General features: G+C 47.3%; 2 protein-coding genes and 1 pseudogene across 2 annotated transcripts; 2 read left to right on the forward strand and 1 right to left on the reverse strand.

Moving 5' to 3' along the window:
- Positions 1-17948: 17948 nt before the first annotated feature.
- LOC109761040 (25.3 kDa vesicle transport protein SEC22-1) lies at positions 17949-22624 on the forward strand. The gene is made up of 6 exons (XM_020319832.4): positions 17949-18072; positions 18950-19188; positions 20274-20434; positions 20521-20667; positions 21208-21284; positions 22122-22624. Exons 2-6 carry the CDS (start codon positions 19001-19003, stop codon positions 22203-22205), a joined length of 657 nt encoding a protein of 218 aa, XP_020175421.1. The 5' UTR covers positions 17949-18072; positions 18950-19000; the 3' UTR covers positions 22206-22624.
- On the reverse strand, positions 22566-24225 carry LOC109761039 (uncharacterized). Its single transcript, XM_020319831.4, has one exon. The coding sequence runs from the start codon at positions 23992-23994 to the stop codon at positions 22771-22773; it is 1224 nt and encodes a 407-aa protein (XP_020175420.1). The 5' UTR covers positions 23995-24225; the 3' UTR covers positions 22566-22770.
- Positions 24226-25322: 1097 nt separating this feature from the next.
- LOC109761041 (uncharacterized) lies at positions 25323-26574 on the forward strand (annotated as a pseudogene).
- Positions 26575-27797: the final 1223 nt, after the last annotated feature.

Below are 27797 nucleotides of genomic sequence, written 5' to 3' on the forward strand. Positions count from 1 at the left end.
GTTCTTGGCTGTGTTACAAGGTGTGAGTATTGAGTAAGACTCAAGACCTGACCACAGCAGAAGAGAGAGAAAGGACGAAGGTCGTCCCCTATGCTTTAGACGTAGGCTCTACAGTATGCTATGCTGTGTACCGCACATGAAGTGTGCCTTGCCATGAGTTGGTCAAGGGGTACAATAGTGATCCGGGAATGGATCACATGACAGCGGTCAAACTTATCCTTAGTATCTAGTGGACTAAGGAATTTCCTCGATTATGGAGGTGAAAAGGAGTTCGTCGTAAAGGGTTACGTTGATGCGAACTTTGACACTAATCCGGATGACTCTGAGTAGTAAACCGGATTCGTGTAGTAGAGCAGTTATTTGAAATGGCTCCAAGTAGCGCGTGGTAGCATCCACAAGATGACATAGATATTCGTAAAGCACACACGGATCTGAAAGGTTCAGACCCGTTGACTAATAACCTCTCTCACAAGCATAACATGATCAAACCAGAACTCATTGAGTGTTAATCACATAGTGATGTGAACTAGATTGTTGACTCTAGTAAACTCTTTGGATGTTGGTCACATGGTGATGTGACCTGTGAGTGTTAATCACATGGTGATGTGAACTAGATTATTGACTCTAGTGCAAGTGGGAGACTGTTGGAAATATGCCCTAGAGGCAATAATAAATTGGTTATTATTATATTTCCTTGTTCATGATAATCGTTTATTATCCATGCTAGAATTATATTGACTCTAGTACTAGCCATTCATCCTCAGGGATGAAGCCACGCAATATCACCGGCATTATCCGCTCAATCCATATGTGCCAATCATGAATTTTAGACCAAATATTTTCAATTTTGGAAGACTCGCTCCCCTCTTTAGATTTGCTGCATACCCATCGGGGAACATCAACTGCATTTTCACCCAAAAAATAATTTCCTTCATAACTGGCCTTCCAAGATTGAACCATGCCTTTCGCTTTGTCCAGTTCCCCTTTCCTTTCGGTTCTTTCATGTTTTGTAATGGTCTATCACATAGCTCCTCTTGATCGACTTTAGCCTTAGTATTATCCTTTGATTTCCCCTCTATGCCGAACAATGTACCAAAAATGGCTTCGGCGATACTCTTTTCAGTGTGCATCACGTCGATGTTGTGTGGGCAAAGGAGGTCTTTGAAGTAAGGCAGATCCCAGAAGCATGTCTTGTGAGTCCAAGCGTGTTCCTTATTATACCCCTTGAAATACCCTGGACGCTCTGGATCTGGCTCGAGAGTGTTTAACTGATCTAGGGTCTGTTGGCATGTCAACGCAGGTGGTGCAGAGTGTTTGACAACTCTACCTTTGATGAAGTTCTTCTTGTCTTTCCTGAACTTATGGCCAGGATGTAGAAACGGTCTATGCAAGTCGAAGAAACTATACTTGTGCCCTGCCGTCAGCCAACGAAACTCAAGAGCTCCCTTGCATGTGGGGCACAGGAACCTTCCATGCACACACCAGCCAACGAATAGCGCATACACCAGCAAGTCATGCGTCGAGTACATGTACCAGGCACGCATTATAAAGTTCTGTTTGCTAAAGGCGTCGTATGTCTTGAACCCATTATCCCAAGCTTCTTGCAATTCGTCCTTAAGCGGCTACATGTACACATTCATATTCTTCCCCGGATAGTTGGGCCCTGGAATTATCAACGTCAGGAAAATGTTCTTTCTTTGCATAATCTGCCCCGGGGGGAGATTGAGTGGAATGACAAACACGGGCCAACAGCTATATGGGGTTGCCATCTGACCAAACACACTGAACCCAACTGTGCTGACGGGGACTCGAGGATGCCTTGGATCTGCCCTTTTTCCTTACGTAATGCATCAAAGCGCTTCCACGCTTCACCATCCGATGTGTGCACCATCATCACATTCCCATCTGCATCTAGTTCGGTTCTTTTGCCCATTTTGTGCCATGTCATCTGTCTGGCCGTCTCTTCGACCATGAAAAGACGTTGAAGTCTTGGTACGATTGGCATATACCGAAGAACATTAACGGGTATTTTGGTCTGCGTCTTCTCACCCATACCGTTGTCTACCACAACATACCTGGAAGAATTGCAAATGGGACAATAGTTCAAGTCCTCATACTGAAGCCTAAATAAGACACATCCTTTCTCACAGGCATGTATCTTCTCATAGGGCATCTTAAGAGCACGGAGGATTTTGTCTGACTGGTACAGGTTTGAAGGTAGCACATGGCCTTTGGGTAGAAATCGTCCGAATACTATCATCATCGCGTCGTAGCATTCTCTGCCCAAGTTGAATTGAGCCTTCAAAGCCATTATTTGTGAGATGGCATCCAGCTGACAAAGCTCAGTGTGCTCGTGGAGAGGACGTTTTGAGGACTCCAACATTTCAGTGAAGGCCTTTGCAGATTCCTCCATCTCCTCGTCCAAGTCCCGAGCATCGTCAAAGTCTTGCACCATGTCTGCGGTCCCGGTACCATGCTCGTCGGTGCGACGACGAACCTCGGCTCTAGCACGTTGGGCAGACTCACCATGTAATGTCCAGACCGTGTAACTAGGCGTAAAACCAAACTTCTGCAGGTCTTTACTCATTTCAAGCTCGTCCCTCTTTTTATAGTTGTCGCAACGGGCACAGGGGCACCAGCTAAATTCCTGGCCATTTGCAAATGCGGCTCTAACAAACCCCTTGGTTTTTGTTAACCATTCCTTGGTCCAAACTTTCTGACTAGTGTAATCGATGTACATCCATGCACGATCACTCATATTGACTTCCTACTGGACACACAAGAAATATATACATAATTAAGCAAACCATATCCATGAGCTAATGAAGTTTGTCAGTTTTATTATGCCCATGCAACCTACACGCTAATAGGTAAAGATAGGTCCTAATCCCACCCGAGTATGTGTAGATTGGGTTCGTTTTCCCATGCTCTGCTCCAGATCCGACGCAATATTTCGGCAGCACCTCCCCGTTGTTCTCCTGATACACGTCTCAGCAATAAGCAGAGAGGATGTGTACCCAGAGAACAACAGGGAGGCACTGACGAAATTCTGCATCGGATTCGGAGCAGAGCATATGGGAAAATGAACCCAATCTACACATACTCGGGTTGTCCATGGATAACGTAGGACAATTCGAAAGAATCACGATTATAAATATGCAAATGCATGCATATTTATATATGTAACCCTTTCGAACGGGAGACGCATAGTGGTTACGCATACTGATGATTGGCACCTATAGCTAGCAAGTTTCATCGGCACGAAGATCGGAACAGAGCAAATGAAGGGGGAGGAGGAGATGTCATTTGTGCTCACCAACGAACGCAGGGGCAGAGCTCGTCGAACACCAGACCCTCGCAGCGATGAAATAACTGCACATTTAAATCGAAAGATGAATAACATAGCAATTTTGTTTCTTCCGTCGACGTAACTAAATTTTTACAACATGATGAGCGGGTTAGGGGGTCCTTCTACTCCTCTTCTTCTCCCTCCTCCTCTTCTTCTCCCTCCTCCTCTTCCTCCCTCCTCCTCCTCCTTCTACTACTCTTCTTCTTCTAATCTAAAATATACTAAACTAAAACAAAAACTAGAACTAAACTGAAAATAAAACTAAACTAAAACTAAAACAAAAACTAAACTAAAAGAAACTAAAAAAACTAAACTAAAAAAAGGGGGAAGAACAAACCTGTAGGGGATCGCCGGTGGAGGGCGAGGTCGGCTGGTGGGGCGGGGCGGCGCAGGGGCCGCAGGGAGAAGGGCGGCAACGGGGCAGGGCGACGCAGGGCCGCGGGGAGGGGCCCGACACCGGGGCGGCCCGGTGCAGGCCTCTCCGGCGACGGGGCACGGCGGGGCGACGGGGCGCGGCGGGGCGGCGGGCGACGGGGCGCGGGGGCGGGGGGAGGGCTGGACGGCGGCGGGTGCTGGGTCCGGGAGACGGGGCTGGCGGGCGGCGGCGGCAGAGCGGCAAGGGAGGAGAGAGGCGGGCGCGCGGGAGGGAGACAAAGAAAGAAATAGAGAGAGAGAGAGAGAGAGAAAGAGAGAGAGAGAGAGAGAGAGAGAGAGAGAGAGGAGACGGCTCGGCCCGTTAAGTGGGCCTTCTTTGCCGTCTGCTAGCAGACGACAAAGAGGGCGGCCGTTTAGGGCTGGCCCACGTCTCCTCTTTGCCGTCCGCTGGCGGATGGCAAAGAACCTGACCTAGCCACGCCGTGCCCTGTGGGGCCCACCTGGCCCTTTGTCGTCTGCCTTCTAGCTCTTTGCCGTCAGCTGGTCAAATAGACTTTTTGCCATCTGCACATTCTTTGCTGTCCACTTTGTGGAAGCGGACGGCAAAGAGGCTCTTTGCCGTCAGCTGGCGGACGGCAAAGAGGAGGTAGACGGAAAATTGCCAGATTCAAGTAGTGTATGAGGAAGCGATGATGAGCCCAGATTCCGCGAAATGGCTTGAGGCCATGAAATCTGAGATGGGATCCATGTATGAGAACAAAGTGTGGACTTTGGTTGACTTGCCCGATGATCGGGAGGCCATAGAGAATAAATGGATCTTCAAGAGGAAGACGGACGCTGATAGTAGTGTTACTATCTACAAAGCTAGAATTGTCGAAAAAGGTTTTTGACAAGTTCAAGGTGTTGACTATGATAAGATTTTCTCAATCGTAACGATGCTTAAGTCTGTCTGAATCATGTTAGCAGTTGCCGCATTTTATGAAATCTGGCAAATGGGTGTCAAAACTGCATTCCTTAAGGGATTTCTTAAAGAAGAGTTGTATATGATGCAACCAGAAGGTTTTGTCGATCCTAAAGGTGCTAACAAAATGTGCAAGCTCCAGCGATCCATCTATGGACTAGTGCAAGCATCTCGGAGTTGGAATATACGCTTTGATGAGTTGATCAAAGCATATAGTTTTATACAGACTTGCGGTGAAGCCTATATTTAGAAGAAAGTGAGTGGGAGCACTACAGCATTTCTGATAAGTATATGTGAATGACATATTGTTGATCGGAAACAATGTAGAATTTTATGGAAAGCATAAAGGAGTATTTGAAAGGAGTTTTTCAAAGAAAGACCTCGGTGAAGCTACTTACATATTGAGCATCAAGATCTATAGAGATAGATCAAGACGCTTGATAAGTTTTTTCAATGAGTACATACCTTGACAAGATTTTGGACTAGTTCAAAATGGAACAGTCAAAGAAAGAGTTCTTGCCTATGTTACAAGGTGTGAAGTTGAGTAAAGACTCAAAACCCGACCACGACAGAAAAATAGAAAGAGAATGGATGTCATTCCCTATGCCTCAGTCATAGGTTGTATAAAGTATGCCATGCCGTGTACCAGATCTATTGTATACCCTACACTGAGTTTGGCAAGTGAGTACAATAGTGATCTAGGAGTAGATCACTGGACATCGGTCAAAATTATCCTTAGTGGAATAAGGATATGTTTCTCGATTATGGAGGTGACAAAAGGTTCGCCATAAAGGGTTACGTCGATCCAAGTTTTGACACTAATCCAGATGACTCTAAGTCTCAATCTGGATACATATTGAAAGTGGGAGCAATTAGCTAGAGAAGCTCCGTGCAGAGCATTGTTGACATAGAAATTTGCAAAATACATACGGATCTGAATATGGCAGACCCGTTGGCTAAACTTCTCTCACAAGCAAAACATGATCACACCTTAGTACTCTTTTGGTGTTAATCACATGGTGATATGAACTAAGATTACTAACTCTAGTAAACCCTTTGAGTATTGGTCACATGACGATGTGAACTATGGGTGTGAATCACATGGTGATGTGAACTATTGGTGTTAGATCACATGGCGATGTGAACTAGATTATTGACTCTAGTTCAAGTGGGAGACTGAAGGAAATATGCTCTAGAGGCAATAAAGTTGTTATTTATATTTCCTTATATCATGATAAATGTTTATTATTCATGCTAAAATTGTATTAAGCGGAAACTTAGTACATGTGTGAATACATAGACAAACAGAGTGTCACTTGTATGCCTCTACTTGACTAGCTCGTTGAATCAAAGATGGTTAAGTTTCCTAGCCATAGACATGAGTTGTCATTTGATTAACGGGATCACATCATTAGAGAATGATGTGATTGAATTGACCCATTCCGTTAGCTTAGCACTTGATCGTTTAGTATATTGCTATTGCTTTCTTCATGACTTATACATACTCCTACGACTATGAGATTATGCAACTCCCGAATACCGGAGGAACACTTTGTGTGCTACCAAATGTCACAATGTAACTGGGTGATTATAAAGGTGCTCTACAGGTGTCTTCAATGGTACTTGTTGAGTTGGCATAGATCGAGATTAGGATTTGTCACTCCGATTGTCGGAGAGGTATCTCTGGGCCCTCTCGATGATGCACATCACTATAAGCCTTGCAAGCAATGTGACTAATGAGTTAGTTGCGGGATGATGCATTACGGAACGAGTAAAGAGACTTGCCGGTAACGAGATTGAACTAGGTATTGAGATACCGACGATCGAATCTCGGGCAAGTAACATACCGATGACAAAGGGAACAACGTATATTGTTATGCGGTTTGACCGATAAAGATCTTCATAGAATATGTAGGAACCAATATGAGCATCCAGGTTCCGCTATTGGTTATTGACCGGAGATGAGTCTCGGTCATGTCTACATAGTTCTCGAACCCATAGGGTCCGCACGCTTAACATTCGGTGATGATCGGTATTATGAGTTTATGTATTTTGATGCACCGAAGGTAGTTTGGAGTCCCGAATATGATCACGGACATGACGAGGAGTCTTGAAATGGTCGAGACGTAAAGATCGATATATTGGAAGCCTATGTTTGGACATCGGAAAGGTTCCGGAAGAGTTCGGGCATTTACCGGAGTACCGGGAGGTTACCGGAACCCCCCGGGAGTATATGGGCCTTATTGGGCCTTAGTGGAATAGAGGAGAGGAAGGCAAAAGGTGGAGAGCGCGCTGCCCTAGCCCAATCCAAGTTGGGTAGGGGGCGCCACCCCTTCCTTCCCTCTCTCCTCCCCTTCCTTCTCTCCTACTCCTACTATTTGGAAGGGGGGAATCCTACTCCCGGTGGGAGTAGGACTCCCAGGGCGCGCCGTAGAGGGCCGGCCCTCCCCCTCCTCCACTCCTTTATATACGGGGGAAGGGGGCACCTCATAGACACACAAGTTGATCATTGATCTTTTAGCCGTGTGTGGTGCCCCCCTCCACCATAATCCACCTCGGTCATATCGTTGCAGTGCTTAGGCGAAGCCCTGCGCCGGTAGCTTCATCATCACCGTCATCATGCCGTCGTGCTGACGAAGCTCTCCCTCGACACTCTGCTGGATCGTGAGTTTGTGGGACGTCACCGAGCCGAACATGTGCAGATCGCGGAGGTGCCGTACTTTCGGTACTAGGATCGGTCGATCATGAAGACGTACGACTACATGAACCGCGTTGTCATAACGCTTCCGCTTATGGTCTACGAGGGTACGTGGACAACACTCTCCCCTCTCATTCCTATGCATCACCATGATCTTGCGTGTGCGTAGGAATTTTTTTGAAATTACTGCGTTCCCCAACACAATATTGTTGTTGTCAAACTTTAATAGATTTTACTTCCTAAACCCAATGTGAAACTACTACTAGGCATGAGACAAGTATATGAAGCACATATAATTTGAGAGGGGTGTTTTGGCACCCAGGAGCATATGCTCCTGGTTTTAAAAACATGTTCTAAACGTGTTTTGAAATGTCACGAAATTCTGAAAAATTGTTTCGCGCGTACATCTCGACATTCTGCATACTAACAAAGTTGTGCTGCGAAAAACGATAATTTTTGTGTCGCTTGTGAAAAAGACAAAATTCAATGTTAAAAATGGCTTTTCATGAGACAAATCTTTGTCTTTTTTATACAAGCCGTAGAAAATGCCGGTTTTCCACAAAACTTGGTGTGCACACATAGAATATTGAGATTTATGTGTCATTTTTTGTTTGCAAATTTTCGACATTTTGAAATGTTTTTTTCGATGGCAGGAGCATATGCTTGCATGTGCCAAAGTGAATTTCCGATATAATTTGAACTTTATGATATTCAATTCATTCAATAATTTACTCTTAGGATATAAGGGGAGAACGAGAGTAAATGACAAAGTACTCCAAAAAGATACAAGTGAAGATCAAATGAGTAGTTAAATAATTAAGTAGCTATGTGAGGACTCTCGCTCATTTAAAAGTTTCAGATCTTAAGTATTTTATTCAAACAACAAACAAGTATAAAATACATTCCAAAAATAGCACATATCATGTGAACAAGAAAAAACTTAGCCTCAACCGATAATTGTTGAAGAAAAAAGGTGGGATGCCTAACGGGGCATCCCCAAGCTTAGATGCTTGAAACTTCTTGGAGTATGAACCTGGGATGCCTTGGACATCCCCAATATTGAGCTCTTGTGTCTCCTTAATTCCTCTCATATCACGGTTTCCCTAAATCTCAAAAACTTCATCCACACAAAACTCAACATGAACTCGTGAGATAAGTTAGTATAAATCAATGCAAAACCTTATCATTCTCAATTGTAACAAATTAATAAAATTAAATATTACATACTAAATTCCTCTGCATATTTAATATTCCTATCCTCAAATAGAATCATTAAACAAGCAAACATATGCAAAAAATGCAATCGTAACAGCAATCTGTCTAAACAGAACAATCTGTAAAGGATGAACGCAGATTCATACTTCTTTAACCCCAAATATTCTGAAAATTTACCACACTGTAGAAAATTTATTATAGCTTACTATGTAAAAATTTCAAGATTTTATCACATTCTGACTTTTCTGAAGAAGTCAGACAATAATAGAAAACTTTCTGTTTTTAAACAGCAACATATAGACTTGCAAAATGAACATGGTAAAGGTTATACTTGACACTTTTATTGAAATAAAGGATACAAAACATTATTCTAAATAACAGCAAGTAAATACTAATAAAATAAAATGACGCTCCAAGCAAAACATATATCATGAGACGAACAAAAATATTGCTCCAAGTAAGGTTACCGATAATGTTGAAGACGAAAGAGGGGATACCTTCCGGGCCAAGCTTAGTTACTTGGGTCTTCCTTGAATATTACCTCGGGGTGCCTTGGGCATCCCCAAGCTTAGGGTCTTGTCACTCCTTATTCTCCTCATATCGATATCTCACCCAAAACTTGAAAACTTCAATCACACAAAACTTAACGGAACTTCGTGAGATAGGTTAGTATGATAAAGAGCAAATCTTTCACTTTGGTACTATCAAAGACAAGATTCATAATTATTTCCACATAGCCTATTGTACTCTTACATTTTCACAATTTATATTGACCAATGTAAGCCATAGAAAACTATAAAACAAGCAAACTATGCATTGAAAACAGAATCTGTCAAAAAATGGAAGGGTATGTAATGATCTGAACAATGACCATACTTTTGTTACTTCCAAAATTCTGAAAACTTAGGACAACATAGGCAATTTGTATATCAATCATGTGTAAAAATTTCAGAATTTTATCACATCCCAGTGAATTATAGTAATTCCAGAACTGGGTGCAAAAGTTTGTGTTTTGCATAGAATCAAGTCAACTATCATGCACATTATCCCAAAGGCTTTACTTGGCACTTTATTGAACAAAATCTATAAAACATGATTACTACAGTAGCTTAATCATGTTAACACACAAAAAAGAGTAGGTATAAATATTGGGTTGTCTCCCAACAAGCGCTTTTCTTTAATGCCTTTTTAGCTAGGCATGATGATTTCAATGATGCTCACATAAGAATAGTAATTGCAACATGCAAGAGAGCATAATGAATCACATGGCAACAACATTTAAGCCTAACCCACTTCCTATGCATAGGGATTTTGTGAGCAAACAACTTAAGGGAACAAGAATCAACTAGCATAGGAAGGCAAAACAAGCAATACTTCAAAACTTTCAACACATAGAGAGGAAACTTGATATTATTGAGATATGTAATAGCACATGTTCCTCTCTCATAATAATTTTCAATAGCATCATGAACAAATTCAACAATATAACTATCACATAAAGCGTTCCTTTCATGATCCACAAGCATAGAAATTTTATTACTCTCCACATAAGCAAATTTATTCTCATTATAATAGTGGGAGCAAATTCAATGAAATAACTATCATGAGATACTTGATTTACATAATCAATTTGAGCATCAAAATGATGATGACAAGATTCATAGTTATCATTATTCTTTATATCATAAGTGGCATCACAATAATCATCATAGATAGCAACTTGTTCTCATAATCAATTAAAACCTCTTCCAAAATAGTGGATTCATCACTAAATAAAGTCATGACCTCTCCAGATCCACTTATATAATTATTACAATAAGATTCAACACTCTTCAAAATAGTGGGATCATTACCTCCTAGAGTTGACACTCTTCCATACCCACTTTCATAAATATTGCAATCATCATAAATAGGAGGCATGCAATCATCATAATAAATTTGATCATTTAAAGTAGGGGGACTAAAAAGACCATATTCACTAAGCATAGCATCCCCAAGCTTGGGATAAACATTAATTGCAACAAATAAATTCTCAAATATGCCATTCTCATCAAACATAGCATCCCCAAGCTTGTGGTTTTGCATATCATTAGCATCATGGATATTCATAGCAAGCATGCTAACAACATTGCAATCATGATTATCATTCAAGGATTTTATGCCAAACATTTTATTGAATTCTTCTTCTAACACTTTGGCACAATTTTCCGATCCATCATTTTCAAGAAAGACATTATAAAGATCAAGCATTTGAGGCAACCTCAATTCCATTTTTTAGCTTTATTTTATAAAACCAAACTTGTGATAAACAAGAAACTAAAAGATTCAATTGCAAGATCTAAAGATATACCTTCAAGCACCCAGCTCCCCGACAACGGCGCCAGAAAAGAGCTTGATGTCTAGTACACAACTTATTCTTGTAGACTCGTGTTGGGCCTCCAAACGGGGAGTTTTGTAGGACAGTAGCAATTTTCCCTCAAGTGGATGGCCTAACGTTTATCAATCCGTGGGAGGCGTAGGATGAAGATGGTCTCTCTCAAACAACCCTGCAATCAAATACAAGAAATCTCTTGTGTCCCCAACACACCCAGTACAATGGTAAATTGTATAGGTGCACTAGTTCGGTGAAGATATGGTGATACAAGTGTAGTATGGATAGTAGATATATGTTTTTGTAATATGAAACTATAAACACAACAAGGTGGCACTCCAATGTTCTTATCTAGCGGAGAACATAAGATGAAATTGTTGTAGGGTATGAAACCACCTCAAATTTATCTTTTCCGATCAATCTATTGAGTCATCCCTATAAGTGTCACAAACAGCCCTAGAGTTCACTAAAATAACACCATATGATATGCATCAACCAACTCTGATGTCACCCAGATACTCCAATGTCACCACAAGTATCCATGAATTGATTATTCGATATGCATCAAACAACTTTAGATAATATTCAATCCAACAGAAAGAACTTCAAAGAGTGCCCCAAGGTTTCTACCGGAGAAAGAAGGATGAAAATGTGTAACAACCCCTATGCATAGATTACCTCAGTGTCACGATAATCCGCAAGTTGAATACCAAAACATATATCAAGTGAATCAATAGAGCGCCCCATTGTCACCACGGGTATCCATATGCAAGACATACATCAAGTGTTCTCAAATCCAAAAAGTATTCAATCTGATAATAGTGGAACGTCAAAGGTAAAAACTCAATTCATCACAACAAGCTAGAGAGGGAAGAACACCATATGATCCAACTATATTAACAAAGCCCGTGGTACATCAAGATCGTGCCAAATCAAGAACATGAGAGAGAGATCAAACACATAGCTACTAGCATGTACCCTCAGCCCCGAGGGCGAACTACTCCCTCCTCATCATGGAGACCGCCGAGATGATGAAGACGGCCTCCGGTGATGATTTCCCCCTCCGACAGGATGCCAGAGAAGGCCTCTAGATGAGATCGCTTCGGTACAGAGGCTTGCAGTGGCGGAGCGGAAGTTCTAGGTCAAGTTCTGGGTTTTTTTTATTTATAGGAATTTTTGGCGTCGGTTTCACATCAAGGGGCCCAGGAGGAAGCAACAAGCTACCCCCAGGGTGCACCTACCAAGCTTGCCGCGTCCTCATGGCTCTTCTGGTCCTTCCACGAAGCTTCGGGGGTCTCTTTTGGTCCATAAAAAATCACCGTAAATTTTCAGCCCATTCCGAGAACTTTTATTTCTGCACAAAAAACAACACCACGGTAATTCTTCTGAAAACAGCGTCAGTCCAGGTTAGTTCTAACCAAACCATACCAAAACCATATAAAATTGTTGTAAACATGGCATAACACGGACCGATACAAGCCCACGTTGGATGGCATAACACGCCCGTACAGCGCGGTACAAACGTATGCGGGCGGTTTGAGAGTCGGTGTTGGAGATGCCCCAAGTAGTTGTCCACCAAAACTTGCTTTATATCAGAGGTGTAACTTGTTTCCTTCAAACTTGTTGTATGAGTTTCAGAACTTATTCCTTCGCGAGCTAAACTTGTTTCTTCATGAGCTGAAAGTTGTTGGTTGTCCTTAGCATTGTACCTGAGTAAAATCAGCACACAAGAATTAGGCAGTATAAAGTTCTCATGGATATTTGAATTATGATTAGCTAGAAGCGCATTCATCTCTTGTTCTATTTGTTTGGCACGACTCCTTGTCATGGGACCCAAATAAGTCTTCTTTGTAGAAGCTTCATTTGATGGTTAAGATTTATCATGAGGAGAAGATGATAAACGAGGTGAACCTGGGATGTCCTCATCATCCGCCCGCCGATGACAGTGGAACTTCCTTACATCTCCCGCTCATCCTCGGGTATCCCGCCGCCACTACTCCTGCATCTGGCGACGTCGGCCCGCTATTGCTCACCGCCACAGAAAGCTCATGTCCTATTCGTCGCCATTGGAAGCTGAATTGGCAGCTTGTATGGAAGGGATGGCGCTGGCTATGGATAGATGTTCGTCTCCACTCATTGTGGAGTTGGACCGTCGCCTCCATCATTGGGGAGATAAAACTCCTGATGCAAGGGAGGGAGTCTAAAGTTGCAACCATCAGGGAGAAGGAGATGCTCACAACGCCCGGAGAGATATTGTGACCAAATGTCAAAACAAGTGCAATCCGTTGATTCATTAATATATGTTCATGAGAGGTGGGTTTCAATTGTCATGAGCATGTCTCATACTCGGTTATCTTCAATGGCAAAAAACTTGACGATTTCAAACCTTCGAGAGGTATTCAACAGAGACACAGAATATCACCCCACCTTTCCGTGTTAGCACTAGAGGGCCTTTCTAGCCTCCTAAAAAAAGACCAGTTGTTGCATTTGAGCGGGATTCTAGTGGCTCCTTCTATGCCATGAGTTAATCACTTGTTATTTGTCGACCTTCTATTCTTCAAGGCAAATGGTTCAGAGGTGATGGAAGTGTCAAACCTACTGGACACCTATTGCCAAGCTTCAGGCCAAAGGATTGATACTAACAAGTCTTCAATTTATTTCAGCAAAGGAACACAAGATAATGTCAGACAGGAAGTTAAAGGGGTACTCAACGTCCCTATTGAGACTCTAAATAAGAAATATTTGGGTATGCCATCTGACGTTGGTTCGTCTAAAATGGGTGCTTTCAAGTACCTAACAGACATATTATGGTGATAGAATGAAGGGTTGGATTGAGAAAACCATCTCAGGAGTGGGCAAAGAAATTTAATTAAATTGGTAGCATATGTCGTTCCGGTTTTCTCGATGTCATGCTTTAAATTGCCAAGGGTTCTCTGTGAAAAATTGAACAAGCTTATCAGTCAGTTCTTTTGGGGCAGCAGAGAGGGGCAACGAAAACCACACTAGGTTTCTTAGAGATCCATGACTCAACCGAAGAAGTGTGGCCGCTTGAGGTTTCGGGACCACAAGCTCTTCAGCTTAGCTTTGCCGGCTCGGCAATCATGGTGCCTTCTCACTGTGCCTGAATCCCTTTGTGCCCCATTACTCAAGGCTGTCTACTATTCAAACATTGACATTCTCAATGCCGAACTGGGTCTCGCCCATCTCAAGTGTGGAGGTCTATATTCGAGGCTAGAGATGCACTATCACATGGCCTCATTAGGCGCATCGGCGACGACACAACCACACGGGTATTTATTTCACTATGGTTGTTGCCAGATGATGTGGACCGAGGCTAGGCTTGGGTGCTATAGGTCAGCCGCCGACATTGAGCGGATGCGACATCACCACTTTGCGGCATGAGATGCTGCGAGATCACCACCCCTGCTTTATGGTGTGTGACAGCGCGCATGCTGCGAGCAGGTTGCAGCGAGCTACGAGCAGTGTTGTGGATTTTGACTGGTAATATTGCGGATGGTGGTCGACATTGCATGAGAGGGATGAGTGCAACCATGCTGCGAGGGATTGTCATCGGAGTTGCTACAAAGGAGTGGTGCGTGGGAAATAGAGATTTGTTGCAATCAGTGCTGCAACGACGACATCATTGTGAGGCACCGCCGGTGCTGGGGGGTGCCGACATGATGTGAGACACCCCTGCCATGTCAGGGAGGCGTAGAGGACGAGGGATGCCAAGAGGCGTGTGATGAGATGGATCGTGGACGACTATGATTGTTGCAAAGGAGTGGTGCATGGGGAACATAGATTTGTTGCAAGCCGGTGCTACAACGACGACATCATCGTGAGGCACCGTTGGTGTTGGAAGGATTCCGACATGATGTGAGGCACTCATGGCGTGTCAGGAAGACGTGGAGGACGAAAGATGCTAACAGGCATGTGATGAGATGGATCACGGACGGCTATGATTGCATGGATCCGACTGATGACGAAGCGATTGGCCGTTCCCTCGTGATCATAAAAAAAGGAAAACACTTGTATCCAACCGGCTGATTCTGGCTCAGCGTCAACCGCGTCCGATATTACAGGATCGTGCGGCTACCATTGTCCTTATCCAGTAATCTTCATCTCTCTTCACCCTGTATCTGCGTCCTCTCGCCTCGCTCGCTACACGCGCGCTCTCCGCCCTCGCCAAGGCTCCGCCCTCCTGCGTGCTGCTCCTCCAGTAGCTCTCGCATCTCTCCTCGCCTCTGATCTCTCTCTCTAATTTCTCTTTCTCAAAGAAGATATGTCTACCGACACTTGAGCAGTAAACACGCGCACAACCGGAGCTAACAAACTGCCCTGGTGTTGTGCCACTAACACACGCACATACACACGACTAGACCTGTGACGCTCATGCAGCTAACCACCTTAACATGCAGCTAACTAACTACATGCACGGCTAAGTTCAGTACTTGGGCAGCCTTACCAATGACCACAGACCCAACCAAACTAGCATGCCATCGCAACATTAGCGGAGTAGCCGGCCGCCATTGTCGTCCCACTGCGACCGTTGCTGCATCATCGGAGCAGCCTCGTGTCATCGCAATACTGCAGCGGCCGTGAAACACGTCGTTGCGGCATCGTCGTAGCAATCGGGCGTAGCATTGTCACGGTTGTCGAAGCACAACTTTGCAGCCTCGCCACAATTGTTCGAATCACGCTGTTTTCAGCATCGTCGCGGCTGTCAAACCATGTTGTCACAACATCACCGCGACCGTCGAAGCAACACGGGCATTAGAAGCATGTCATCGCGCCATCGTCGCAGTGGTCGAAGCATGCCTCGCAGCATCGCCGCGACCGTTGAAGCACACCACGGGTGTTCGAAGCATGTCGTCGTGCCAACGCCGCATCCGTCACAACATCATCGAAGCAGTCGAGATGTCGTCGTGCTAACGCCGCGACCATCGCAGCATCATCGAAGCAGTCGGGATGCCGTCGCGCCATCGTCGTGGCACACCTCGTAGCATCACCACGGCCGTTGAAGCATTGTCGTGGTCGTCGAAGCACACCACGTGGTGTTCGAGCATGTCGTCGTGCCCACACCGCGGCAGCTCCAACATTGTCGAAGCAGTCGGTATGCTGTCGCAGCATCACCACGGTCGTCGAAGTACACCATAGTCGTTCGAAGCATGTGGTCGCATCATCACCGCGGCCATTGCAACATGCCTCGTAGCATCGCCGGGGTCGTTGTATCAGTAGGATGAAGTAGAGATCATTGTCTGGCGTCACAGCACTACCCGCGGCCTTAGGTGCTGCAAAGGAGCATCACCGGGGGGGTGCAGCGATGCGAGTTGCGATGGAGCAACGTTGGGATCGTCGGTGCTGCGACAGAGCATCAAGGTGCCGTGATGGAGCTCCAATGGAGCGTCGTCGAGGGTGGCCCTGGTGCTACCATGGAGCTATAATGAAGCATCGCTGGATGTCTGTGTTGCGATGGCGAGATGTTGCGAAGTGAAAACTGGCACAATAAGGGTGGCGTTGCACTGCCTGCTAGTGCTATTGGGTGCGACGGCTGCCACCAGTAGTTCTGAGGATCAAGGGGTCCTGCGAGGCGTGTGGACCATCCCTCTTCTCTCTCTTTGCAGTCCTCCACCGATGTAGCCACGACGGCAGCACTCGCCGCAGCACTGCTGCACCGGACCACCATCTTCTGCAAGGACGCCACCACCGCCATAGCTACTGCTGCAAGTGCCTTCGCTCCCCCCTCGCTTCTCGACATCCCAATACGCGCTTGTGGTGCTGCAACAGACAATTGACGCTACAAACGCAGTGTCCCACGTCGGCGGAAGCTGCAATGTAACGCTCGTGGCGCTGCAACCACTAGGTCTATCGTCGTGCCGCTTCCGGTGGCTGGCGCTGCAACCGTTGGATTTTGCCAGCGGAACCTGCAATGTAACGCTCGTGGCGCTGCAACCACAAGTTCAATCAGCGGCGGAGAAGGTTGCATTTGCAATGCTCGTGGCATTGTTGGTGGCCGGCGCTGCAACCACAAGGTCAATCGGTCGCGGCGAAAGTTGCATTGCAATGTTCATGGTGCTGTCGGTGGCCAGTGATGCAACTGTATAATCTGGCCGGCAGGAGATGCTGCCATGCAACACTCATGGTGCAACCGCAAGTCTTCTCGGCGGTGGATGTCCCATACGTCACCCGTACATATGCTGCAAATTGCATGTCTCACCGGCGGCATATGCTGCTATGCAACTGCGGCGATGATCTGATAAGAGAAAGAGCATCTTCAGTGTTGGGATGGGGTCGTCGCCGGTGTTATACCACCTTCTGCTGCGAGCTCGATGGCACCGTGTCGCTGGTGTTTGTCTAGTCGACACAACGTGAACTGCTGTTGTGAGCTCGACGGCACTGCGACGGGAGCGTCGCCGGTGTTTTGTCGAGGAGTTACAGCGTGACCTGCTGTTGTGAGGTCGACGGCGCTGCGACTGGAGCGTCGCCGGTGTTTCTCGAGGCGTCACTGGGCGACCTGCTGTTGTGAGGTCGACGACGCTCCAACTGGAGCGTCGCAGTTGTTTCTTGAGGCGTCACAGCGTGACCTCCGCCTATTGCGACGACGACACTCCAACTGGAGCATCACCAGTGTTTCTCGAGGCGTCACGGAGTGACCTGCTATTGCGAGCTCGACGGCGCTACGATGGAGGCGTCGCCGGGTGTTTGTGTTGGGGCATCGGAATTACCTGTTGTTTTTGCGAGCTCAACAGCCCTTCGACGAGAGCGTTGCTATGAGAGCTGAGCGGCGATGCGCTAGCGGCACCGGGAGCAGCGACGGAGAAAAGCGAACAAAGAGAGACGGAGAAAAGGAAGCAAAGAGAGGACCCTCGTCATACTCGTTAGAGTGTTGACAAATCGCACGGTTATGCAGAAGGATCGAACGGCTCGTTACCCGGCTGATTTCTGGGCAGAAATCAGTCGGATGACGCCTAGCACGGGCAAAAAAAAAGCGCTTGCCGTCCTAGTAGTGGTGTCCTCTCTCTTCTTCCGCTTCTGTTTCACCTCTCTCCCTCACTCAACGCGGACCAGAACACGACGCGAGGCGCGTGGCTCGGCGCGAGATGGTAAGCACGACCCCCTCCCCATTGCCACGCCTCCACCCTCCCCCGCCCTGCACAGGGGTCCGCTGCATCCGTACATGTGATCCGCGCGGATCTAGCCCAGCGCTCGTGCAGGATCTGTTCGTTTCCGTCGTTTGGATTCGCTGAGGGGTTTGCGATCGATCTGGGGAGCCGTTAGGGTTTTGGCGGGGAAGCGGGGTGTTTGTTGCGCCATTTAGCTGGGGCGTAGCGGTGGATTAGTTGTAGCCCTGCCGCTGCCTCGGCCCAGCCCTTTGGAATGAGGGATGCATGTGGTTTCTGCGCCATTTCTCATCAGCGGATCGTGGTATCGCCGATGGCGTATCGGTGAATTCGCAGAAGCAGCTTGGTAGGTTGCTCGCTGAACCAAGTGATCATGTACCCTTGTTGCCATGGAGTGGTCTGCGATGAAGTGGCTATTCCTAGGGATCGTCCCAGTGGATTGGTGGGTGATTGGGTGCTAGGCTCTGCGTTCACAGATTAGTGGATTGAAATTTCGTTAATGGAGCCGTACGTTGTTGGGTACTCTGGGTGTTCACTAGTAGCACTTGAATCAAGGTCAGTCGATGCCTTGGGATACAATTTGTTGCAAAATGCTGTGATGAATACATTCAGTATGTCCTCCATCACCAGCATTAATGTGCATTTATCTGACAATGAAGTTATTTGCTCATCATAATGGCGATAGTCTCTGCACCTTTTATATTCTGTAACTATGGAGAATATGCTGGACATTCACTATTGCTTGAGATATTAAGCTGTTATTGTTTGAGATATATGGGTCATTGGATAAGTAGGATCCACTATACCGGAGTGAACATATCAGAAGTATTTACTAGCTTTCCTCTGCTTTTCTGTGCAGGTGGCACTTTTACATTAGCGATGCTAGTTTGTGTCTTGTTATCTTTTCAAAATGGTGAAGCTGACAATGATAGCCCGTATCACTGATGGCCTTCCATTGGCGGAGGGGTTAGATGATGGTCGAGATCTGAAGGATGCTGACTTCTACAAGCAGCAAGCAAAACTGTTGTTCAAAAACTTATCTAAAGGCCAACACGAATCATCAAGGCTGTCAATTGAGACTGGACCGTACTATTTCCAGTATCCTTACCCTATATGTCATCTGCAGCATTTTAGTTTCTGTTTTGCAAACCATGTGATCTATCTGTTACTATTTTGTCAAAGTTTTATGTGCCAAAGGGAAAAGGAATCATGCAAGTCTATGCAGACTAATTAGATAGCTAGCTTCTACTTCCTGAATCCTCCATGTTTACGATGATCTGTGATTCCTTGTAGTTGCTTCAGTAGTAGTCAAAGTTGTTTCTGCAAGTCAATTTTGGGAGTTCGAGTACCTGTATAAGTCTAGGACACAAATTTAAATATCAGATGCAAGAACAACTAATTTTTCATCTCCAAGCAGTTGTGTGGCATAATGAACATACTTATTTTCTGTTAGTGCTTAATTTGTATAAGAATTGAAATCACCTGGTTTGCATTAGCATTTCATAGAGGCAAAGATAACATACTGCTTATGTGGGAAAGGGTTGGTGAGTTGAATAATGAATACAGAACACTTTCTTGGGCCTTTCCCTTTTGCAGTACACCACTGTGTGCAGTGGTGGAGCGTGATAAGAAAGGAAGGAGGGGCCGAGAGAGAAAGAAAAATGATCTGGACTAGTGGAGAATTTTTTCGGACAAGAAGACCGTTCAGATTTTTTTTAACAAGAAAACCAGCAGAGATTTGGGAACAGAAGAAAAGTTCACATATACAGCGATCATGCATCGGGTGTGCAGATTGCACGCACTGCCCGGCCCCAATGTCACGGCCCACATTGTAGCAAGGTAGCCCATAGAAGCAGCCACTTACACTGGCCAGATCAAATAATTGGGTGACTGATCTAAATTGTATGGGTTATATACGTAGGTATTTGTATTTTGCAATTTTCGAAGACCGGGTCGTGGCCCTGTGTGGTCCCCACGTAGCTGCGCAGGTGACTGTGTGTATGCTGTGTCATATATGCACCATCTGTCTTCATGATACATTTTTTTACATTGCATGTAGTAAGATGCATTGTTAATTTTGCGAATAGTATATGTTGAGAAGCAAATCCTTGTCAGTAGTTTTAGCCTGTTTTCCTAGAAAAATTATCATGGCACTCTTGTTGCACCTTGATTCAACAAAACAGTTACATCATTGAGAGCCGCGTGTGCTATTTGACAATGTGTGACCGTTCTTATCCCAAGAAACTTGCATTCCAGTATTTAGAAGATCTAAAAAATGAATTCGAGAGGGTCAATGGCAACCAAATTGAAACTGCTGCAAGGCCATATGCTTTCATCAAATTTGGTATGGTTCTTCGATCTTATATGGACACTTTTTCACATTCAGCTTCTTATTAGCTACTGGGTGATGGCTTATATGTCTCTGTTTAGATACATTCATACAGAAAACTAGGAAACTATATTTGGATACCAGAACCCAGAGGAACCTTGCCAAGTTGAATGATGAGCTCTACGAGGTGCACCAGATTATGACTCGCAATGTTCAAGAAGTTCTTGGTGTGGGTGAAAAACTAGATCGTGAGTTTGCCACTGTCATCTATGTTTATTATGTTGAATTGTTACTTCATTATGTCTTCTATATTGATGGTCGTGCAAATGATTTCTGCACATATTTACAATAGCTGGAAACTATCTGTAGGTGTTTACCTAAAAGGCACCAGTGAGTAGAGTTTCTGTTAGGTCCGCAAAGTAATTTGGTTTCAACAAACTATGTTGATTTTCCCTGGATTATAGGTTATTATTACACATGCTTCTTTTGGAAACCCTAGTCCTTGTATAAAAGTATTATGACTGCCTTAATGCTACGTTTTCTTGATACTCCTATTGTTTGAGACATGTTCAAGCTTTGTCTGCATGATTGAATTGGTATTGTTTCTGCTTAATGTTATTGTTTCTTAACATTTCATCTTCGTGTTTTGAACTGGCTTGCCCAGCGTTTCCCCTTTAGCATGACTTCTCGCAGTCTGTTCTAATGTATTAGCATAGTCATAATCCTCAGTTCTCAGCCATGTCAATTAAGACAATTGCTCAAAGAAAAGTTTCTTTTGCCCTTTGCAGAGGTGAGTCAAATGTCTAGTAGGTTGACCTCTGATACGAGAATGTATGCAGACAAGGCAAAGGATCTCAATCGCCAGGTATGGTCCATTTTCCACTCCAGTATATATGTATCCAAGCAGCTAAGCCGAGTGTGAGTACTGAAACAAATGATGAATTCGTATTGGACACATAGATAAGTATGTCTGGTAGTCTTCTCGATTCTTTTGCCATATCATCATTCTTAAATGGATAGATTCTTGAGGTAGATCTACTTTGTTTGGTTTGTAAGCATCACAGGGCTCTTTTCTTCTCAGACTTTTCATTATCTTCTTTAAATTAAAGGAGTCCTGAGGTAGATCTACTTTCTTTGGTTTGTGGTATCACAGAGGCCTCTTTTTTCTCAAACTTAACTAGTTGAAGGTTCCATAATTAGATATAGGCTGCCTTCGACTTGTCAGTGGATTATGGTAATTTTGTTTGGCTAACAAGTTTGTACCTATTTTCCTATTTGAATAACCAACTTTTCCTATTTCCGTGGCTCTCTTTTCACATCAGATTGCCAAATAACTTCTGCACATCACAGTTTTTTTGTAGAAAAGCACATGACAGTTGAGCAGCTGCAAGCGAGCATACTTATTGCCATTTCCCTTGTGCTTTCGATTTTAGTCTGATTGGCTACTTCCGGTGTAATCCTCACTTGAAACAAATAAAAAATGTGCACTATAAAACTAACTCGGTCCCGTTGTGATCTGCCACAAACTGCTCATTAGTGCTTAGTAATATTTCCGTGACTTCTGTTCGTGAAGCACACAAATTCCATTCTGTATCTTGCAGTCCTATGTGCATTAACAAAGCAGAATGGGAATCTCTAGTCAACACTAGCCACCATACTTTTTCTTATTAATCTGACGCAATTGCCACTTGTGGTTTTTCAGGCCTTAATTCGGAAGTATGCCCCTGTGGCCATTGTGATGGGGATAGTACTGATGCTCTTTTGGGTCAAGAACAAGATATGGTGACCGAGTGAAGCTCGACATCCTTCACTATGACGCCGAGAATTCTATGTCAACAGATGCTTCTACAGCTTATCCCGCATCTGCCTATTCAAGCGAGATTACCTTTTTAGCCGCCTTATGTTTTTCCCAAACAAGAGGAGCAAACAGTAAACCCGTTGTGTAGTATTAGTATAGATCTGATCCTGATCCATGAGTTCTCCATGAAATCTTGGAGCCGAACATACCATGAACTATTCTATTAGAGGTGTGGATTCGACCGACATAGTAATTGGTCTTCATTTTGTGAGCCCAACATGTAAGATCTGTCGTGCAACATATTGTATGCAGAAATGCTTTGGTCGAGATGAAATATGTTCAACATGCTACTGAAGAACAGGCCATGCCAACTTCATTTCCAATTTACCAAATTTTGTTCGGTGAAACGTTTTGACACGGAAAATTCACACGATTCTAGTTGACACGGAAAATTCACACGATTCTAGTTGAAATTGCTTGTTTCCTGTAAAATCCTGCCTTAATAATTTCTTACAGTTGAACCCCCAAACCCCGAGCTAGTAGAGGCTGCGGGTCAGCACCGGAAGCCAAGCACCCTGCCGTCGATAGGCGAGACGCCGACGCGGCACACCTTGGACGCCTGCACCCGGTGCGTCAGCACCCGCAGCACCATCACCTTGCCCTTCACCACCAGCAGCGAGTCCACCTCCATCATGGCAGCCGCGGCCGCCGGCTGCTGCGCGGTCGTGTCCAGCGGCGGCGGGGTGGCCGCGGGGAAGGCCGGCACGGCGAAGGTGGTGGACCAGTGCTTGGTGCTGCCGCTGTCGATGAGGCCCGCGGGGATGTAGATGGAGCCGATCTCGCCGCCGGCGTAGGCGACGCGGAGCGAGCTGTCGAAGTGCGCGAGCGGCGCGCGGTTGGGGTTGCGCACGGAGGCCACCTGCTCGAACGTGAAGGCCACCGTGCCGTTGGCAGCCGCGAAGGACGGCAGCCGCACCGCCGCGACGGCGATCTCCGGCGGCTGCGGCCGGAAGAGGAGGAACAGCGCCGTCGCGGCCCCGCCGGCCGCGAACAGGAGGAAGGCCGCCGCCATAAGGCAGGACGCCAGGGCGGAGGTGCGGCGCCGCGGGGGGCGCTCCGGTTCGTAGTAGTACGGGTACGGCCACGGGCTCGTCTCCGGCGGCCTGTCCGTGGTTGCGACGGGAGCCGCCGCCGCGCCGCCCCCCGGCACGTAGTACGGCCCCGGCCGCGGCTCCGGAGGCCTGGCCACTGTGGCGACGGGGGCCTCCCGAGCCGCGCGTCCCTCCGGCGAGCCATACAGCTGCTCCGGCGACCTGGCCACGGGGGCGACGGGAGCCTCCCGAGGAGTCTTGCGCTCCTCCGCCGCAACGTGCAGCTTCTCCGGCGGCCTGGCCACGGGGGCGACGGGAGCCTCCCGAGCCGCGCGTCCCTCCGGCGCTCCGTGAAGCTGCTCCGGCGGCTTGGCCACGGGGACGACGGGAGCCTCCCGAGCGGCGCGGCCCTCCGGCTTCCCGGCCGTCCTGGCGACGTTGGCGAGGAGAGCCTCGTGAGACGCGCGGGCCTCCTCCGCGAGGCTGGGGCGGGGCCGCGGCTCCGGCGGCCTGGCCCTGTCGGCGACGGGAGGCCCGCGGGCCGCGGGCTCCTCCGCCGCGCGGAACGGCCTCGGCGCCTGGCCCAGGCGCTGCCGTGGGGGAGGCGGCCCGGCCGCGGCAGCCTCGCGGTCCGTCGGCGGGCGCATGCGCGGCGGGAGCGGGAGGGGTGGTTGCTGCTGCGGCATCGTACTCCTCGCTCGCTAGTGGAGTGTGCGCGTGGCGCCCTCGCTCGCCCTTTGTTCGCTTGCGCCGCTTTGCGAGGGCACGGCACAATAATGCTGAACAATGCTGTTGGGTGGCATGTGCGCGCCCGAGCGGAAAGACGGGGGGTGGGGACTGGAGACTTCTCCTCCCGGAAGTGGGAAGTGGAGGTGCTTTTCGACTTTGGAGACTTCTCCTCCTCCCGGATGAGATGAGATCCAGCTGCTGCTGTACGTTACCGCTCACCAGTGTTCACGCATGTGAGTGACCGACCTCTGTGTGTGTGATCTCTGGCGCTGTGTGAAACCGCCCCGAAAGTCGACCGACGAATCTTGACCGTCCATGTCCTGGATCTCTTCTCCGTCTGAGCGCCAAGACGAAAGGGACGACGACCACGCCAATGGACAGTACGGGAAGCTTTGCTCGGGCTAGACAGCAGCAGAGGGATGAGTTTGAGTTTATCTATCAGCTGCTGCTGCGCCGGTAGCCGGTAGGTGGCCAGCAGGAGTAGGTTAATTTGATCTCTCCATTACTTTCTAGTTGCTCTCCGGCTTAAGAGACACACTTTGTTGTTTCATTTATCTATTTTCCTTTCCCTTTGGGCAAAGCTACAAGATCTTAGCCTTTAAGCAACGTGCCCGCGCTGGTTCCGCTTTGGCTCGCCGCGCCAAAAGGGAAAAAAAAAGCACGGCCTTTTGGCGTGCTTTGGCCGCGCAGCGAGCAGGACGGGGTGATGATCGATGTCGATCCTCCACGGCAGAAACTAGTGTTGGGTACACCTGTGCCTGTTAATCGAGGACTAAAAAAAAGAGATTTCCGTCGCCGGGACTTGAACCCGGGTCTCTCGGGTGAGATTGTACTACAAAGCTATAGCTACAAAGAGGTTCTGACTGAAACTTTCCGTCATTTGTAGTACAATCTCCGTCGTACTACGACGGAGATTGTACTACAAAGTTTCAGTCAGACGACGGAGATTGTACCACAAAGTTTCAGTCAGAACCTCTTTGTAGCTATAGCACTCACAGCCAATCGCATGTCGGCCTCCAGTTTCTGTTGGAGGAGGGCGCACCGATGCCAGGTGGGACTGTCTGGGGCTCCGACGCTGTGCCATGTGCGTCTCACGTGCGGGCCCGAGAAGAGAGGTGGCCCGTCAGCTCCGAACGCCCGCGGCGGGCGGGAACCGCTCTGTCGTCCAACTGCCGCCGTTTCCGACAGTCCGCACGCACACCACGCGAACCGCAAGTTGCGAGCTACCACGAGCCACGCCTATAAAATGGCGGCCGTGTCCTCCCCCTGATCACAGCAGCCAGTGCATCCATCAAAAAACCAAACCAGCAGCCTTTCCGAGAAGCGTCTTCGACCGAATCCACCACCTTCATCCATGGCCGAGCACTTGAGCCACCAGGCCGGCGCGGCGGTTGGCCACGCACAGATCAGCCATCCACAGAGATCCCCCACGCAACCGAACCATCCGGCCGGCCGGCGACGCGCTGCGTCTCTGTGTCGTTCGTCCGTCGATCTCTCTATGTGCGCATATGGCTACTGGTTTAACTAATTAACGTGGACGCGTTGCAGGACACGGCCGGCGATGTGAGCACGACGCCGCGGGCGCTGCTCACGACGCGGCCAGTGCGGGAGCCAACTAGGCCGGCGGCGTTATGCAGGAGGTCGGCGGGCAGGCGCAGCTGGTCGCGCAGAGCGCCGTCGACGCCGCCACGGGCGGAGGCCGTCAAGAATGCCACCGGCCTCGGCGGCAACTAGGCCGGCCGCGCGCAGGCATGGCTCTCTTCTGATCCCGGCTGTCACCGGGGTTTGGATGGGGCCGTGCAACTAGACGCGTACCTAGCTTTTTTTTAGGCAAGCAGACGCGTACCTAGCTACAAGTAGTACGTACGTACGCACATCGATCGATCTTGGTGCGAGATTGAACCCGCATCAGTATCAACATTTGTTTTCTTTGCCACTATTACTTGTTTCTCAATCTAGCTAGAGTGGTTTGATTTTTTTTAACTTCCAAGCTATTCATCAAGAAAACACCAGAAGTAAAAAATACATTCAGGACCGGAGGTCACCTAACAACGACTATAAGCACTGGACTGGAACGAGCCGAAAACGCGCTACCGTCATTGTCCCTCCCTCATCGGAGCCGAGGAATGATTCTTGATTGCCCACTGAGCGGCTGGGAATCGATTACGCTCAGTTTATTTTGTGATCTCGTCCCGCTATGTAAGGTGCGACTTGGTATTACAAGTACTGTTTTACTATTTTTTTTTGCTTTTGCGAAAATTATTCAGATTTGCTATTATAGTGTTGGGGAACGTAGTAATTTCAAAAATTTCCTACGCACACGCAAGATCATGGTGATGCATAGCAACGGGCGGGGAGAGTGTGTCCACGTACCCTCGTAGACTGAAAGCGGAAGCGTTAGCACAACGCGGTTGATGTAGTCGTACGTCTTCACGATCCGACCGATCAAGTACCGAATGCACGGCACCTCCGAGTTCTGCACACGTTCAACTCGATGACGTCCCTCGAACTCCGATCCAGCCGAGCTTTGAGGGAGAGTTCCGTCAGCACGACGGCGTGGGGACGACGATGATGTTCTACCGACGCAATGCTTCGCCTAAGCACCGCTACGATATTATCGAGGTGGATTATGGTGGAGGGGGGCGCGGCACACGGCTAAGAGATCCAAGGGATCAGTTGTTGTGTCTCCAAGGGGTGCCCCTCTCCCCGTATATAAAGGAGTGGAGGAGGGGGAGGGCCGGCCCTCTCTATGGCGCGCCCTAGGAGGAGTCCTACTCCCACCGGGAGTAGGACTCCCCTCCTTCCAAGTAATAGGAGTAGGAGTCAAGGAAAGGGGAGAGAGAAGAGAAGGAAGGAGGGGGCGCAGCCCCTCCCCCTAGTCCAATTCGGACTAGGCCTTGGGCGGGGCGCCCAGCCTCTCCTCTCTCTTTCCCCTAAAGCCCAATAAGGCCCATATACTCCCCGACGAATTTCCGTAACTCTCCGGTACTCCGAAAAATACCCGAATCACTCGGAACCTTTCCGATGTCCGAATATAGTCGTCCAATATATCGATCTTTACGTCTCGGCCATTTCGACACTCCTCGTCATGTCCCTGATCTCATTCGGGACTCCGAACTACCTTCGGTACATCAAAACACATAAACTCATAATATAACCGTCATCGAACTTTAAGCGTGCGGACCCTACGGGTTCGAGAACAATGTAGACATGACCGAGACATGTCTCCGGTCAATAACCAATAGCGGAACCTGGATGCTCATATTGGCTCCCACATATTCTACGAAGATCTTTATCGGTCAAACCGCATAACAACATACGTTGTTCCCTTTGTCATCGGTATGTTACTTGCCCGAGATTCGATCGACAGTATCTCAATACCTAGTTCAATCTCGTTACCGGCAAGTCTCTTTACTCGTTACGTAATGCATCATCCCGCAACTAACTCATTAGTTACAATGCTTGCAAGGCTTATAGTGATGTGCATTACTGAGTGGGCCCAGAGATACCTCTCCGGCAATCGGAGTGACAAATCCTAATCTCGAAATACGCCAACCCAACAACTACCTTCGGAGACACCTATAGAGCACCTTTATAATCACCCAGTTACGTTGTGACGTTTGGTAGCACACAAAGTGTTCCTCGGTAAACGGGAGTTGCATAATCTCATAGTCATAGGAACATGTATAAGTAATGAAGAAAGCAATAGCAACATACTAAACGATCAGGTGCTAAGCTAACGGAATGGGTCAAGTCAATC

This window comes from Aegilops tauschii, chromosome 3 (assembly GCF_002575655.3).
Source record: "Aegilops tauschii subsp. strangulata cultivar AL8/78 chromosome 3, Aet v6.0, whole genome shotgun sequence".
Taxonomy (NCBI): domain Eukaryota; kingdom Viridiplantae; phylum Streptophyta; class Magnoliopsida; order Poales; family Poaceae; genus Aegilops; species Aegilops tauschii.